At 48.1% G+C, this 18705-nt stretch overlaps 1 protein-coding gene across 4 annotated transcripts in view; it reads left to right on the forward strand.

The window, feature by feature from the left end:
- The window catches only part of LOC119161303 (uncharacterized), a 385199-nt gene that overhangs the window by 357545 nt on the left and 8949 nt on the right, over positions 1–18705 (forward strand). For all 4 annotated transcript variants that reach the window (XM_037413701.2, XM_037413702.2, XM_037413703.2 and 1 more), the window contains one exon: positions 10488–10631. In XM_037413701.2, coding sequence (XP_037269598.2) covers positions 10488–10631 — 144 coding nt within the window. The remainder of the gene's footprint in view (positions 1–10487; positions 10632–18705) is intronic.

The following is an 18705-nucleotide window of genomic DNA, read 5'->3' on the forward strand; positions in this document are numbered from 1 at the left end:
AGTTTGGCAGTGCTTCTGCGCAATGCGTGCTGTGTGTTATGAAGGCATGCAGTGTGCTGGCCTAGTCATAGAGTATTGCAGTGCGAATCGAGGCGTGCGCGCTGTCGAAACAAACAAACAAAACAATATTTTCCTTCGCTTTCGGGGCGTTGTTGTTCGCGCATATTCAACAAACTAGCAAACGGTGGAAGCACTTCCACGGCAGTCGCTTTCTTTCGGGTTCGGAATGCGTCAGGCGACATTTTGTGACATTTTACGAATGTCTGAGTGGTGAGACTGCCGTCGGCGTTTCTGGCAAACGCAGCTATTCAGCGTGTGATGTCTGAGCTTTCCGACTCTGTCGTCCCGTGCTTACAGGAAGAGAGTGCGCCCGACAAAAGAAAGCCCGGGCTGCATTCCGCGGCGTCCTTGTCCCGCCTTCGTCGCCGGTGTTTGGAAGCGATGTACTTGACGGCTCGCTCGGAATTGCCGCTGCCTGCTCGCTCGGAATGGCAGTCTGTCGACCGAAGCGTGTGAGAACGCGCCTGCGCGCTCGTTTCGCTTGACCGACGAAATCCTTGGACGACGACGCTGCTCCGAGGCTGTTAAGTGCGCGCGCCGTCAGTCGCTGCGTTTTACACATCCGCGCATATCGTTGCGCGAAGTCTGCAGAACAAGACGTAGATGATTGCGTGTCGCCTTCCGGACGTCGTCCTTTCGATTGTCGATCTCTGTCTCGCGGTCTTTGCCGAACGCGATGAACCATGACCGGCGCAACGACGAAGGCATCGATAGTTCACCGTCTTCGCAACCATTCTAACGAGTGCCACGTGGACGCTTCGGTCGCTGTGTTTGACGTGTTCTATTCTTTCTCCCTGTGACGGAACTTTTGACAAGAGCTTTCTTTTTTCTATAACGCAATGAAGGATCCGTCACTTGTTGCGAAGCGCTTCGTTGTTCACAGTATGAGCGGATGCACGAGGGTGTACGCGACTTTTCGCTACCTAAAAACCTTGTCGACCGTCTAGCAGGATGGTAGGCGGCTGCCTTTCCTTTGTATACAAGTAACAGTGGCAGTCACGGACGCGCCCCCGACATTGTGTACTCTCGATGGGGCGCGCGGCGGCGGTCGTTGTGACACCTAATGGGCACCCGTCCACATACCGGAGGACTAGCTCTTGGTGGCGCGTATAAGGTCTCATTGTGTTCCAGGAGCCGCGGCGGTCGTTGCTGAACGAGTGTACCTGAAACGGGCGTGTTCACTGTTATTCTATCCCCCGATTTTTCGCCTCCGTCATTATGGATAATATGAGTAGTCGGTGACACCAACCGTGCGGACGCACGCGCTCGTATCCTTGCTTTTGTGCGCATGTCGCTGGCCTACTGTGGTGGGCTGGGGGGCGGTGCGTCATCTCCGCCGGAAAGTCGACAGACGTGGCGCGTAGCCGTTCCGCTATCTTCTACTCCTTTGTGCGTGATCGCTGTTCCAGGCAGGGGGATTTCGCGCAGAGCCTTGTCGACGCGCTGTCCCACAGTAGCTCGTCCGCCGGAGTGGGCCACAGAGAAAGGGGAGAGCCACTACACGCTCGGCACGGGCCCAGTGTGGCTCGGGAGCGTAGGCCGGTCGCCTCCTCGTACACTTGTGTGAGGAGGCGAGCACGTATCACGTCTGTTGGCTCTCGGAGGATGCAAACTTAGTATTATTTGTACGGGCTTGACAATACCTACATACATGCATATACGTACATATATACATACATACAGCGCACATACACGTCACGCGTAATGCAAGAGAAGCTTTCATAACAAATTCGTGCATTACGACAAGATACGTACGGCAAGTTTCCGTATTGACGATCGCGTCCGTCAGCCAAGCCACCATGGCGACCTTGCAGAGGAAGCAAAAGTTTTATTCGGCATTCAAGCGTGTTCATTCACAAGACACTACGGGATTCACCTTGCCACAACGCGCTGTGGTGTGACGACTTATTTTGGCTACGAGCGCATCCTATGTACTATTTTTATTATCACGTGAATATGTCCTGTATGAGCGTCGGGCTTAAAGTAAGTGATTGATTGATTGATTTGTGGGGTTTAACGTCCCAAAACCACCATTTGATTATGAGAGACGCCGTAGTGGAGGGCTCCGGAAATTTTGACCACCTGGGGTTCTTTAACGTGCACCCAAGTCTGAGTACACGGACCTACAACATTTTCGCCTCCATCGGAAATGCAGCCGCCGCAGCCGGGAATCGAGCCCGCGACCTGCGGGTCAGCAGCCGAGTACCTTAGCCACTAGACCACCGCGGCGGGGCAGCTTAAAGCAAGTCAAGTTGTATGGTCGTCCTCCTGGTGGATTTCATCCGTTGTCCAGGAGGCCATGTGACGTGGCTGCCTGCCTTGCCCTGTTCACCAATGGTCTGCCGTCGTTGGCCTTAAGGCTGGTCAGCGGGGTCTCTCACTGCTTTTGTTTGGTGGTGTAGCGTAGGGATTCGCTCGGAGGATTTCAAGCTGGACGGTTGTGCCCTCGCGATCTCCGACTTCAGCGTAGCTCCCGCCGACTGGTTCGCCCTCCGCGGTCTCCTGATGCCGTGCAGCTCTCGCATTGTGGCACCCCGCCCTTGGACTGCTTCGACCGGATCCCCACTTTCCTATCTCCTTCTTTTTTCCTCTCGCTGGCTGGCGGCTTCTTATCCATCTATTTTCCTTCTATTCTTTTTATCCCTCCTTCCTTCTCCCTATATCTTTTATTCCCCATATCCCATTCCTCTGCTGACCTGTTGAGGTGTCCTCGTAAGGAGAGACAGTTACGGGTCGGCACCTTTCTTTTCTTTTCTTCTGATATAACCACAATCTCTCTAGCGTAGGCGGATGTGGAGGCAGGCCAGACGCTCGATATTTGGGACGTGTGTGCTCTCTGCCGATTAACTGATAGTGAACGCGTTTCTGGCTAACGAGGACGTCATTTCTTAATGGATATTCTGGCATCTGCGTGTGCAAAGCATACTCTTGTCATTTATCGCGTTGTTCCTGCGTTTTGCATTGTCAAGGAAGGCGTCTGATTTAATTCCTCGCATTCTGTGAAATCACCGAAGGCGGTTTTCGGTGGTTTGCAGCGGCGGAACTCTTATCACGAGTGTGCTTCCATCGTCATGTATATCTTCGCTTGCGTATGTAACAAGTGCTATATGTAGAATGATAGTCGAATAAAGCGCAGGGCATCTTTAGTGTAGGCAACATTTCATATTTACAATGCTTTTCTTTTAAAGTATCGCGACATGTAACAACGCGTAGTGAATAACGGCAGCTTATATGTATACCTCATTTTGTCGCAGTTATACCAGTGTGGGGCTTGCGGCGGCGTCTAGTATTTATGCCCTGTATTTAGGACAATCCAGAGTTAACCTTAAAAAAAGTGGTTTGCGGTAGTTTTCATTATTTTGCCAGAAAAATTGTTTTAAGGATTTCATCGATATGTTCCGGTCTTTTTTGTAGCTCGTATTCAGGATGAAGTCCCAGCTTTATAGCTTGTCACGGACAGCTTTGATGGTACTTTTTCTTATAGTGCATGTGCAATCATTTTTGCCTTCGCTAACGCGCCCACCGCGACATAGATGAGTGTTCTTGAGGTGCACATTGTTGCCTTGTGATTTGTGGCGCGCTTTGCCTTTCGGGCGGACAAAAAAGTTCCGTTCTTGTACACCGTATTCCTCGGTCCAAGCCGTCGTCTCCCTGGCCTTTCTGGTGAGCACGCTGGCGGCTTTTGTCGCGTCGTCTTGCGTACAAAGCATGTGCGGTAGTATGCAGCTGACGGCCGAGACCGACACGGTCGTAGCCGCCCGCTTGCTGCGCACCCAACCTCCATTGTAGGGTTCCGCGCAGCTGCCTCTCAGATCCTGTTTGAAAAGTGGGCCGCCTTTTCCCCGCCGTGTAGCTTCGCTGGCCGTCTCGCACGCATTGCGCAGAAGCCGCTCTTGAGTGTTGTAGGTGGGCAATGTTTGTGCGAACGTGCAGCTGACCTTCGCAAAGTAGCGTCTCTCATAACCATGTGCTGGTTCTGGGACGTTGGACCCCACGTATCAATCGACCTTCGAAATGTATTGCCACGCTTACGCCAGGCGTTTGCAGTATTCGCTCCATGCGCATAATATGTTTAATGTTTGGGCTCATCCCCCTCCCCCCCCCCCTTTTTTTTTTGCATTTCGGGACATAAGGAACGAATATTGTGCTAATGCCTACGACGTGTACGACGATGCGGGGTACGTGACGCCGCATTAGCTTCTTAAAAATTATTTGTGATTTGGAGCATAAGGAACCAATATTGTACACATGCCATCAACGTGTGCATGATGCGGGCACGCCACGCTGTATTTGCTCATTAAAAATGATTGGAATGCATGTGTGTATACGAGCGCGTGCTATGTACTATCTTTATCATCAGGTGAAAAAAAAAGAATGTGCATTTGGGTCATTGAGTTGCAGGCTTACGCACGTGTGCGACTTCGACTTGCTTAGAAAGGCATAGTGGTAGCAACACCACCATTTAGACGATGCACCCTTTTCGTATATACTTTTACTGTATTGCTCTGCATTCCAAGACTTGCAAACTTGCGTTCAGTTTGTTTAGTTACTACAGAAGAAGATGTTTCATGAGACGCCCCACAGTGGCTATGCGCCAGGTGAACAAGAAGAGGAAAGGTACGATGGGCAGAATTTTTTTTCAGTTTTGTCTGAAACTTGATAACATACGATGCAGTCATGTGAAAAAAAATAGTATCGCTGACACTGTTTGCGTGCTTTAATATATGACACTTCTAATTTAATGGTTAAGTGTTGCAAGAGCTACAGCAGGCTGAGGCTAGTTGAAGAGCGCAGTTCAGCTTTTTTTTTTTTTTCGAAAATATCGGAGCTAGTCGGCCACTGTTGTCCCCGATAACCATACGTGTTTGTTCTCAAAACCACTCGAACGCACCTGAAAACTGGAGCTTAGTTATTTGTTCCGGTTTGGTGCGTACCACATTTGTAGTGGAATTCGTTGTGCTGAAATTAGCGTTATAAAATTTATTAATTATTTAGCCAATGACCTAGTTATGCTGAGCAGGTAGTCGATCTACGGATATCTGGCGTCTCTGAAAGATGTTTCATTTCTCTCGCTTCGGCGTAAGAAGCAAATGTCTATTATTTTCTAATATATTTAAGATTGTGGTCTCTGTACCTTTGAAACAGTTGCTATTTATCAGCTTCCGTCTATGTTCTCGTGCGTTAGTTACAATTGAGTGTAGCGCCTTCATTTTAGCCTGTTCACTGTCGTATATGAGGCGCGTGCCCACGGTATGATGAACGGGGAAGACGACCAGAAGGCGGCGGCCACGTGCCGTTTACTGTTTGTTTTTCTCTCTTCCAAACTTTATTTGTTGTGGCAAATTCTTCGCCTAATAATTTGTGTTCCTATTTTGTATGTTCATGTAATCCTAATATTTACCAATTTAGCATAATTTGTTTTATTCGTTAATTGAGAAATTGGGGTTTATACTTGAAGAAATATTTCCTTTAAAACTACCCTATTGTTGGCCAATTCCTCGGTGTGGGTGTGTGCCACAAATTCAAGCATCTACTCTACCTTGTGCGCCCCGCCGCGGTGGTCTAGTGGCTAAGGTACTCGGCTGCTGACCCGCAGGGCGCGGATTCGAATCCCGGCTGCGGCGGCTGCATTTCCGATGGAGGCGGAAATGTTGTAGGCCCGTGTGCTCAGATTTGGGTGCACGTTAAAGAACCCCAGGTGGTCTAAATTTCCGGAGCCCTCCACTACGGCGTCTCTCATAATCATAGAGTGGTTTTGGGACGTTAAACCCCACATATCAATCAATTACTCTACCTTGTGCGAGCGTTGGCATTCCCGCCCCGTCTTCTTTTCCAAATTTTCCACTCTACGTTCACCGCCGGCTTCCGGTCCACTGTAGAGGGTAGGCACCATTTGCAGAGGAGCACGGAAGCGCGTGAGCAAGCAATATACCTTCCCGTAGTCTGTGGCCCCCGGATGACGATGAGCCAACGCGGTGCCTACCGGAGCGAGGATTTGGAAGCGGCCCTGGAGTTGGCCCGCTCACGACGCCATTGTCGTCGCTTTAGCCATGAGCCCTCGACCGCGGTGTGCGACAACTTGGGGAGCGCTGGGTCCTTAAATAAAAAAAAAACGCCATTTCGACCATGCCAAAGAGAGGTGTACAGGGGGGTTTGGGGTGTGTGTGTGAAGGGATGTTATCTCAGATAGTACGCTAACTTAGATGCGTAATTGACTACTGGCTAAACGGGCCTTCGCGCCATTGATCGTGTCATTTTCGCCTGATCGATTGGTTTTCGAAATCTTGAAATCGTCGCTCGTCCTCCGCAAGCACATCCATCTACTTGCTAATGGTACATCGATGTACCTACCGGTTGCTCGCTTCTGCTACGCCATTGCTCCCGCTCTATGTGCTGCAGCGAAGCGTCTTCTTCTTGATGTCGTGCGCAGCTTGAAGTTGTTCGCCGCGCACGCCGTCGTTTCAAGCCTTAGCAGTTGAACAGGATCGCCTTCCGACGAATGGAAGGTAGGTCGTAGGCATCCGAAGCAATCGTGTAGTTTTTGAAAGCCCGGATCCATTGCTGCCATAGGATTTCTGGGTGTCCAGGTGATGACGGGAACAAAGGTTGTAGCCGCAAAGTACTCATCGGAGAACATGGCAGGAAACAAACGGAGGCACCGAGGAGGTTCAAGCCGGTAGAACATGGGCTGGTGAATCTTCGTCGCGAAAATATGTTACATCGTACATAATAGCTGTCACAGCATAAATTCACCTTATCATCGGCCAATCCCTTCCTTTGGGTAGGAGCTATGTGCAGAGGAAAACAACAGCAAATGGAGACATCACTGTTTATTCCATCGTCGTTCTCTCCTGTGTGGCGGCCGTCGAGAGCGTGCCATCGCATAGCGCCGTAGTCGATAGCGACGCGTAACACATATAAGCCTTTTCATCGAATGGTCGTGATTTTGCATGCATACGAGAACACACACTTTGCCGGCTTGTGTAGACCGTTTGCGCGGTTGAATAATCGTACAGGTTTTCCATTCTGGGCCCAATGTATTGCGCCAAAATACCGCAAACCAAGACGTGGTTTCCTGCAGTGGTGAGTATTGCCGCTAGACCTCGGAAATCGCTGTTTGGCTGCACAAGCAGGTCGTGCCAGAGCGCGTGGGCAGTCGTTTTATGCGCGCGGTGGTAAATTGCAATGCATAATGCCAGTAAGGGAGCAGTGACGTTCACTAACTGCAACAGGCCACGCAGATTATTGCGCTGTGGTTTCGTCACGTTGCTTGAACTGCAACCGTAGCTTGTGTCAGGTTTCACTGACAAGGACACATTAGTACGTGGGATTCAAGCGTGTTCAACTAGCTTTATATGTGCTGCGAAACACGTAGTTAACAATAACTTCTTATTATTGCACGCATCAAGGCAGTTTTGGTACACATCTGTACTCATGCCATTAATAACGGAGGAACATCGCTCCATACATTGCTCGAGCTACCACTGACATGGTGTTTGATTTGCGGGTGATGAGCGACGCGACGTCAATCACCGTCTCGGTATAGTTCATCGCTTTCGCGTTGGAACTAGCCTGCATCGGGTTCGTGTTTGGGGTTCACGAAATAAAGAAAAAAAACGGGTGTTAGTTTGGGATAATTGCAACACCCGTGTGGCTGAATGACTATGCCTTGTTTAACGTCACACGCATGGTCATGTGAACGTTGCATCATCATGTCATAGCGTAAAATGCTGATGACATGAACACATGAAACATCACGTATCACGTCCCGCGTGACGCCATCATCACACGATGCGTTCATGGTTTATTTCATCGTCCTATCCAATCACCTGATGAATGAAATTGCTATGCTACGATTCGATGCGATAAACATTCCGGACATTCATGCCAGAGAAATCAACTGCACGCGTAGGTTTCCCTTAGTTTTTCGAGCCCCAGCGACAGCGAAGGACTGCTTTTTTAAGGAGATCTAGACCCTCGACCATCGCGTACCGATTATTGTTGTGGACAATTTGTTCGTACGTTAAACACATCTTTTTCTCTCCTGCGTGCATTTCGAGTTTTCATTGTTGCTGCAGTTGTCTTCAAAAAAAAAAAAAATTACACGGCCGCAGAAATCATTGGAAGGCAATCATTCGTAGATGCATGGAAAGGGCTACAAAAGATGCACAGGAAAAGTCAGGCCGGATGGTTCTATTTACTCTATTCGTATAGCACAGCCGCAGCCACGTCGGTGTAGTGCATGCTGTGTCAGGCTCTGACGTGTTCAGCCTGACAACTAGGCCGCACATGCTCCTGATACACCACTTGAGAGCCCGAAACTGCCTCAAGGTTTCGGCCCGCAAAGCAAAAACCAGCTGCTCGAGTGCTCTACACAGACGTGGCGGCGGCTCTACGTGTTCAAAAAAGCGGGGAGCAAGGTAACGGGAAAGAAATGCGTAACCTTTTTTTAGTTATTGCCCAACTAGTTTCGTTGTCTTGAAGTTCTTAATTGTTACCTTTCTTTTAACTATTCAATGTCTGCTAAACAGTCCCAGTGAACACTTTGCCGCACGACCCTGCTGCTATGTAGAGAAGCTCGCTTGCCATTATCGAGCAGATATATGTAAAGAGAAAACGTCGGGTAGCGCTGCCAGTGTTGCGCAAATTGACTGTTCATGAGTGGCATGAAGATGCCAGTTGGTACTTAGTGTTGGTAATGTTGTTTCGTACTACGGCGAAAGATTTCTATTCAGAGACATGAAAATTCCCTGTTTTGGGGATTTTTTCTTGCAAATGTTGACAAAATTCCTAGCATATCTCCCTACACAACAGTAGCAAGATCCGCCTACATCCACGCACACACATATTATATTTACACGTGTCTCATGTACTGGCGACATTATAAATTGGGACTAGCCCCTACACTGCCGCACAACAAAAACATGACTTTATTAATTCATGTACTGTTAGTACACTGCACGATGTGGACTGCAAGTCTAACACCAATAGTGAACTAGAAATTCTTCCACGTAAATATCAAGGAAATCTCAAAGGGTATACTTGTGTGGTGCATGCGCCAGTACCGAATACAGCAGATGAAGACGCACTGTGACCGCTAAATATCGGTCGTCATAAAAGAATTTACCATTCCTGAAATGACCTGCAATATCGTGAAGATTTTCTTTTTTTCGCTTTGGCTCAAAATGACAAGCGAAAATTTCTCGAAAATGGGTAAATTCTCTGCATGGAACATCACTTAGTGTTGGGTAGTCGAATGGCAGAAAATAGGTAGGAAACTATTTTTTTGTTTGTCTGTTTACTTCAGCCTTTATCCCTAATCTATGCAGAAGCTTTTTGGAAAGTTTTCACCTTAGTAAACGGGGTGTTTTAGTTTTGTTCTGCCTTTTCTTACATGGCTGTAGCAGCTGCATGTTTTGATGTCCTGCATGAAGGGCTGCGGTGCAGTGTAGGGGTCCTTCAGCCGTTACGAGAGATGGCGTCACTGTTACCGTGCGACCACCATGTGACTTTCGCATGGGAACACTGGTGCGAGGAAAACTCATTACCTTATCTTCGGCTCCGTATGCAAGCCTTGCTTACGTAGTACGTTAATTAGTACATTTACTGGACGGTCCCAGGGTCCCCAATGCCCTGTCGCCCCGCGAAGTGCAGGGACGGCTACGGCCTCCTAAAGTTATTGGTCACATTGTGTGTGATGTCTCCGTAAGGAGTACGATTTTCGTGTCTTAGTGGGCTCTGCCAAATGCTGCTGTTGCCAGAGTTTGTGTCCTGTGTGAATGAGGGGAAGTGATAATGCATTGGTGCTGCATGTATTTATGCACTCACCAGTTGTATGCTGTTGTACACCGTAATTCGTCGCGCGAAGTATTTACTGCTCGGATAGGTTTCGTTTTTAGTTTTACGCATTTTTTTTTCGCCCATTAAAAGTTATTTCAAAATTTTATTCGTACTTCCACTACTATCATGCGTGTGACAAGAGTGAGCTTCTCAGCAGTATAGAATCGCCATACCTCGACGTGGTCAAAGAAAGAAAGAAAGAAAGAAATAAAGAAAGAAAGAAAGAAAGAATTCAGTAAATATGAGGGATAATTATTCGCTCGAAATGGGGGCCGTTCTACTTTTGTGCTTTTTCCATCGAGAAGCTACTTGTCGCGCGTGTTATTCATGGTTTGGCTGTTGTGTATTTTCACTACAGTGTGTAGGGTAATATATTCCATCTTGCATAAAACATTTGCTTTTAAAACCACTCGCTGAACCGTTTCGGGCAGTGTTCTGAAGTTGTTGATTTACGTTACTGTGTTTGAGCATTTGAGCCGCTCAAACAATAGGTTCCTATTGTTTGAACAGTAAAAGCGAAAAAAAAAGAGACAAAGAAATGTTCATAGCCCCCTTAAAATATTTAGTTGTCTTTTTTTTTCATGCAGCATTCTGAAGGAGGCATCATGGATGGCCCAGAAGAAGCCGGCGAGGCCGGATGTGGCTCAGCAGCTAGAAGCCTCGCATCGGGCGTTCCGGGCCCCATTTTCTTCCTGATAAAAGAGCAGGCCAAGTCTCTGCTCGCAATTAAGGTAGGCACGTCACAATCACGCCTTTTCACGGAGGTGCTTACCGTCGCGCTAGAGTGGAAAGCCTTGGTAAGAGGGCAAATTCAGTGACCAATCGAGAATCGAAATGAAGCTTCTGAGCCCTCTCGTGTCCCTGTATGGTGGTTGTCTTCACGACAGGAGTTGCCTCCTGTGGGTGAGCAACGGCGAGTACGTTGCAGTCGCGTATATCGTGAGCCACCACTATCCGCAGTTGTGGATACGAAGTTTGCTTCTCTCAGTATGTCCACACGCGTACAGGGGAATCTGTGAAATCTTACTGGGAGACTGATCAACTGCTCGTATGAGCCCATCTGTGGTAATGTTTCCTTTTAGAGCAATAATATCGTATTGCTGAAGCGCAGCTCGATTTTAGCATGTAGGAAAGATAAAAGTGTGAAGAAGTGGCAGACAGACAGCAGGATGAGCTCTAAACTTCCAACTCTTGTTTATTGCATGACCCTTGTTACGTTTGGCCCGGCGATTCGTCTGGGCAGACGCCACTGTGCATAAGCCGGTCTGCTAGGATGCTTTCAACCCCATCGGCGCCCAGTCTGTAAGGCGCAATCCTGTAGGTGTTCCAGGTAGTGGTCGGGTCACAACGAAAGCTTCGCGAGACAACTCTTTTGTTGAACGGATTCGAACAGCGGGGGACGGCGCCACCCTGAAAGTTCTCGTGGAGTCAACCTCTCGACTCGGCTGTCATCGCCGACCTGAAATCGTCACAAAAGTACCGTCAGTTGGGAAGCATGGGAATATGTCGAAAAAGCTGTTCCCAAGGATTGAGAGTTTTGACTGCCATGTTTGAGAGAGTTATGGAAGTCTGCAGCTGAAAGCAGCCATGGACCGCTGCTGACGTTCGTACTTTCCCTCTCCGAACTCTACCTCTTCGCCCTGCGGTGCCCTCAAGGTGTGGGCCGGGTGCGTCATTGTGTGGTGCGCTCGTGCTACCATTGGACCTTTTAGCCCAGCTGAGTGGTGCAATATCTGCACCCTTTCTGGTGGGTGAACCACTGAGACTTCGTCACCAGATTTGCGGCAAGAGTGGTCACCGCGTTCTTCGGGCCTCCGTGTAAGGAGATGATGGGCTATAAAAGGCGAAGACGTTTTGTAAATAAGGGCGGAATCATGGGCTGAATCATGAGCTGAATCTTTGTACATAGCTGAATCTCTGTACAGTTCCATCTTTCAACTATCATGTAAATAAACCTTCGTTCTTTCTCTATTAACGTGTCTCCTCACTAGCGAAGATCAGGTATGCGGACGACGGTGGACAGCCTGCTACACTAAAGATACCCGCCCTACCTGCCATCAACCTTCGAGCCCTTAACACCCTACCGCACATTATGTGGATCCGCTTGCAGTGCACATGGCGCTGCACACATGACAAAGACAAGAGCAACAGCTAAGCACGCGGCACAGCACACGTGAGCAGAAACTAGATTTAAGCCAATATAAAATTAACAATTCTACGTCAGCACTTCACTGCACACGCCCTGGAAAATTGAGCCCTTTTTCAGATAAGGCAACAGATGGCCTACTCACACACAGCTTCACACATTTCTGAAAAAAATTCGCCTCCGTAATTTCACCTGTGAACTAGTTATGACTGCGGCCCAAGATGACACACTCGTCAAACAATGGAGTGCGTGCTCATGTCTTAAAATTTGTAGCCATGAAACTACCAAAAGAAATCTTGGTTTTTTACATCTTCGTGGTCGAATTGAGCTGCGCTATAGTAATACAATATTGTTGTGCACCAACTCGCCCAATCTGCAGTAATGTACATTTCAAGGCAAGTTGATTGATATCTGGAGTTTAATGCCCCAAAACCACCTTAATATAATGAGAGACGCCGTAGTGGAGGGCTCCGGAAATTTCGACCACCTGGTGTTCCTTAACGTGCCTCCAAATCTGAGCACACGGGCCTACAACATTTCCGCCTCCATCGGAAATGCAGCCGCCGCAGTTGGGATTCGATCCCGCGACCTGCGGGTCAGCAGCCGAGTACCTTAGCCACTAGACCACCGCGGCGGAGCATTTTAAGGCAAATTTGTGGCGGTATTTTCAAAACTTCTCGCCGACTATGGTGTGCAGGTGCTGCGACAATGCTTTCTTCAACTCGAGGCTAGCTCCGGATTTCTGTATGCGAGTGCGTGCAAGAAACTGCAATACTTTTGTGAAAACTGCTGTGCCGACTTAAATGAAATTTCAGGGGTGGAACAGCTATGCCATTTGCGCCATTGTGCACCAAACTTGCTTACCTGCGCCATCCTGCGCCCAACCACCCCTGCTGCGCCCAACTCGCCTATCAGCGCCGTACTGCGCCGCAGCACCAGAATTAATCCGCAAAGTGCAAAACCCATCAAGCGCCGTGCCCGTAAACGTGGCCGAAACAGTCTTTTTGGTTTTATCAAAACGGTTATAGTTTCGGTTTCATACAAGGTGTGAATGCTTCAGGAGTAGCCGTGAATTTTAATTCTAAAGGTGTGGTTGCGATCGCTATGGGTGCGATCATAGCAGGCATCAGCAGGAATAGCTTGTGAACTTTTATACGTGCTGAGCTCTCAACGTGAAGACTGCGAGAAGAGCGTATCTACCTATATTCTTTTACACCAGCGTTTTGTACAGTTACGCGATATCAGACATAAAAGAGTTGGCTGCCAGCCTTAGTTTCTTGCTATCGCATTCATTGCTTCTCCATTCCGGTGACATTTATTGTTATAGAACACCGTGGCAGCGTTCGGAAAGAAATAAAGGATGACAGTAACGGGACATCTTATCAAAGACTGCTCATCGAGCGTATGCGAGTATTCTCGTTCATTGGGCCGCTGTGCTTCGTGCTTTTAACTCGCTGGTTGATGCTAGCGCATTCACGTAAAAAATAAATAAATATAACATGGCTGATCCACTTTTTTTGGCACGACCACCTTTCTTGCTGAGCTCTGAAGAACGCCAGCGGTACATAATGTATTCGCAATGTTCATAGACTGTCGCGCCGGCACCGCCGCGGTGGTCCAGTGGCTAAGGTACTCGGCTGCTGACCCGCAGGTCGCGGGATCAAATCCCGGCTGCGGCGGCTGCATTTCCGATAGAGGCAGAAATGTTGTAGGCCCGTGGGCTAAGATTCGGGTGCACGTTAAAGAACCCCAGATGGTCGAAACTTCCGCAGCCCTCCACTACGGCGTCTCTCGTAATCATATGGTGGTTTTGGGACGTTAAACCCAACATATCAATCATTATTAGACTGTCGCGCCTCCGTGCAGAATTTAGGAGCGTCTTCTCGAGGATGATCAGTAGGCAGACACTCCCAATGCTCCCTTGTTCGGTGGTGCTATAACACGCTCGAGCTAGACCAACGAAGTGAAATGGTTGGAGGAATGAAATATGCAGTTATGACTACAGTCCACGCTAACTTCTCCTGCACTTCGGCGGTGCCGTCCGAATGACGTTGTTCAACGAATTTTCACAATTTTGACGTTTCGAAAACGTTTCGATATCCTTGTTTCAATTGCGCTGACGAAAGCTGCAACATCCAAGACATCCAAGTGCAGGGAATAATGCGCTGTTAGTCTGATCATGGCTGTGGCACTATAGTCTGATCATGGCTGTGACACTATGGTGCTGCTTAATGGGAAGTTATGTGCTTGTGTTCTGATGAAGAAGCAGCTGCATGATGCTTACAATGCAAGTAATGATGATGGCATAATATGTTGCAAACTATCGCTACGTTAAACATTCGGTCAATGTGCAGCTGCGACAGCGAGCCACTCGCTAGTGCCCTACTACTGCGGCAAATCCGCCAGTCAGGCTCGGCACAAATTATGTTGAAGTGTCGTTCAGTTCATACGTGAATTCTAGTTCGCGCAGTTTTCTGTAGCACGCACAGGATTATGCAAAGCATCGTTGATACTCGGTTGTTCAGTGGACACCACCACCCTCTGCACTTCGGCAAGAAATGAGGTAGCGTAGATTCAGCAGCTCCTATCTGTTGGGAAAGTGCTTTGGTCCTACATAAACACTAAACAAAAATAACCTGAAATAACCTTGAAAACTAGGTAAGCCACTTGTCCCCTAGTGCACTACTTTTTCTGCGTTTCTTTAGAACCCCAATCGGAGAAAAAATTTACTCTCGTGCTAACTGATTTTTTGTACGTATGAAAGGTAATAATTATTTACTCCACTGAGGTTTCCAGATAGTATAGACAGAGTAAATTTTTACGGCCTTCACAAGGTCTTTGAGTTGATTTCTGGGAGTTTATTTCAGGAAGTAAAAAAAATTAAAGTGGACGGGTGCATTCACCCAAAGAGTCGACAAATTTATTAAACATCAAATGACGGCAGGATTCATGACACATACATTAACGTACAGGCAAACACAGAAATATAACAAATGCGGAATAAAACGCAACTCGAAGAGACTGCACGCGTTACTCGGCTGTACTTTCAGGATCCGGTATATATATATGCACGACTTTTTGACCTGCCGTGCAGTGCCGGAAGGAGAGCTGTTTCTTGCATCAACTAACAATAACGGTCTAAAGTGAAAGCATAAACTTGAGGCTGCAGGTTGCTAGGAGTCACACCGACCTTTTATTATAAACCCACTCGATCTCGCCTTTTTCATTATCCAATAACTAGCTGACACACCGGCCTGTTGGCCCCACCCGAGGTAGCACTGCTGATGCACAAGTCGATAAAATATACGTATGTACATACAAACCATGGCAGCTCAATGATTTTTATTGAGCGGCGGTGCACACACATGACAACAGGCGTAGAAGAGCGGTGCCCACCTGTATACAAGCTTTTTACCGATTGCCTACTTGGCCTTTTATGGGAACACGGCTATACGATCAAAGACAGCTGGCGATCACAGGACACATCTGCTGTGTGACTTTCCTCGTCATTTCAGACACAAATGAATACGGGGAGATGGGGCGATGTGTGTACTTTCAACGAAAGAGACTGACCGTGCTTACGGGCAGCCGGTTGTTGGTTCCGTCTGCCTCGTATCGGCTTTCGCCTTTGCGCTACATCTTTGAGAACAGTTGGTACGTGGGGCGGACAATTCGGGCAGCACTTTTTACTCCAGCAGACATCGTCTGCTGTGGAACAAAATATATGCGATGCTTCTTTCACCTGCCCCGGCGACACACTCCCACTGGTCACTGGCGGCGGCGGCTCTGTGCCGGCGACTTAGTGAAGCGTTTTGCTTATCGTTTCTCCAGAAAGCAACCATGGATGATGACACTAGCTTGATTTTGTTACCGCTGGCAGCTCTTCGCGGTTCGGATCAGAAGCGAGGCATCCGTGACGTACAGGTTCGGAGGCTCGCACTCCGGAGCGCTTGGTTGCTCGATGATATTAGGAACACCTGAGATCCACCAGCTTAACCAGAGCCATAGATTCTGAACTTCTTGCACCGTCTGTCTCTGGAGTCGCCGCACAGCCAAACGCAACGATTTGCGAAAATATGCAGGACAACTTTCCAGCAGTTTTTTTCCCCTTGGTGACCCCCCCCCTTTTTTTTCGTTCACAGAATGCTGTCCTCGCTCGTTGTGCTTACGCTGCTCCCAGTTCCAGTGAAAGTGCGTTGATTCGAGGTCACTCATGAGGCGCGACGATGCTATACCAAACTTTGAAAAAAAAATAATAAAAAATCTGTGGTTCTTGCGTATCTTCAGGATTCACTGAGAGCGTCACTCATGGGATATGAGGCAAAAGCTGCCGAATGAGCTGCAGCTTGCAGTCACGTGGTAAAAACTCTGAAACCCAGGTTAAAAGTCACGTGATAGAAAACTTCCCACGAGTAAAACTAGGTTTTGACATTCTTTTACTACGTGCCTCAGAGGTGGTCAAGCACCACGTTTTACTCCAATACGAGGTAGTGATTTCAAACGCGATAGAGTATTCAAAGGTCATGGCCGCAAAAACCCCAAACTCGGGTAGTTTTTGCTTACAGTGTAGATTCATTTGACGATCAAGAGTTTGGTGAAAGCGGCATGGGGATTTACTTACAGAGCAGCACCAGAAAAAATACAGGACAGGGAAGGAGCAAAAGAGAAAGAAAAGATAGACAAACGAAACGATGTGTGAATGTTCGTTAAGGGAGCATGAGTTATCTCTTCAGGGGATCACGCGACTTCATCTACCGGAACATTGCAGGTCATGCGGTTGTTGTCCCATTTTTGAGAGAACCTCCATCATCTTCAAGCATCCTAACCAGCTAACAAGAGAAATCGCTGAGGCATATCATATAAAGATTAGGGGTAGCAAGCGCGTTAGTGAAGCATCCGTCTAACTGCATGAAAAAGAAGTTATTTAGGCCAATCTTGTTTATTGCCATGAGTGTGACAACGCTACCTCGGTGCACCTCGTATTCTGCGCAGGTTGTGATGTAGGCTGCCAGTACCTATATATATACTTTTCACCCCGTTTTTTTTTTTCAATAAACAACAGTTGTGAGTCAGCGCCGTCTTTGCTTTCTCTTTTGCTCCTTCCTTGTCCTGTATTTTTTCTGGTGTTGCGCTGTAAGTAAGTTCCCAATAGATCCTAACCAACTGGCCCAACTTACTGTCTTACGGCATGGGGAGTACAGCCGTGCATCGTATCTTTTGCTATGTGCGAGTGCAGGGGTTGATCATCCTCCCGCAGCCATCTTGTATGTCACGGCACGCCGCCTGTAGGCCGTGGGCATTGCGAATTTAAATGGCTCGCCGCAACAAGTAGGAAGAGGTTTGCCCTGTGGCTCTGTGGATAGCGTCGTGTGCTGAAGAGCGCAAGGCCGCTCGTTTGAAGCTCCGTCGCGAATCTTTTCCTTCTCATTTTTTTCCTTTCCATTATGTTGGTATATTGTCACAGGATTGTCACGTGCCCCACTGCGGTGGTCAAGTGGCTAAGGTACTCGGCTGCTGGCCCGCAGGTCGTGAGATTGAATCCTGGCTACGACGGCTGCATTTTCAATGTAGGTGAGAATGGTGCAGGCCCGTGTGCTCAGATTTGGGTGCACGTTAAAGAACCCCAGGTGGTAAAAATTTCTGTAGCCCTCCACTACGGCGTCTCTCATAATCACATGGTGGTTTTTGGACATTAACCCTACATATCAAAATCAGGGTTGTGACATGAACGAAGGGAGCAGACTTCATGTTGAGATGACATTGTTTATTCGGCTGAACTTGTCGTTAGGAAACTGGACTTCAGATTACAGCGAGACACGGCCACTGATAGCGACGAACAGAGTGTAGGCCGTCGATCAACTGACAAGCGGTGATTCACTTAGGAATTTCTACAGATGCCGTCGAATATTTAAGTATTATCATTGGCGTTGCGCAAGCTCTGGAATAATCTCTAGTGTTTGCGTCTTGCGCGTAATCATAACAGACCAATCTACAATGATCGCGAACCTTCTCGAACAGCGAGGCGCAGTTCGCTCTGTGCATTCCTGACAGGCTTTTTTGGAGAAAACTGAATGAAACAAAAGTAGAGATTACAGTGTACCGTGACAATATATTTTACGTCATATCCGTGACGGAAATACACCAGCGAATTCGTGGCGAGTGCTGGCATAAAACACTTTCAGGTTAAAAGAAAAAAAACGGGCGGCTGTACATAAAAAAAAAAGTCACAGTTGCACCGCAAGGGCAAAGCAACGGATGCAATGGCAGCAAATGGTTATGCTATACAAAGTGAGGCTGGCAGCTAACTATTTTTTTTAATCCGTTTTCACGTAAATGTACAAAACGCTGGTGTGCGAGAATACGGCCACTTAAAAGAGAACCAACTTTTCGCACATTCTCTTCGTGATGGGAGTGCAGCACGTAGAAGTATACGAGAGTCGCTCGCTGATGGCTGCCCAGCTAGCGTGCGCGCCAGCGATCGCGGCCACGCCCTTAGAAGCAAAGTTCGTAGTTATTGCTTGAGCGACACCTGTCCCCCCCCCCGCTCGTTTTTTTTTCATGCTCTTCCAAGATGGGAGCAGTGCTTCTTCCCTGCTTCGACTACAGTGCTCCCGGCGGGGGGTCGGATGTTCTTGCACGCGCCCTTCGAGTTGTGGAGA

This window comes from Rhipicephalus microplus, chromosome X (assembly GCF_043290135.1).
Source record: "Rhipicephalus microplus isolate Deutch F79 chromosome X, USDA_Rmic, whole genome shotgun sequence".
Classification (NCBI taxonomy): domain Eukaryota; kingdom Metazoa; phylum Arthropoda; class Arachnida; order Ixodida; family Ixodidae; genus Rhipicephalus; species Rhipicephalus microplus.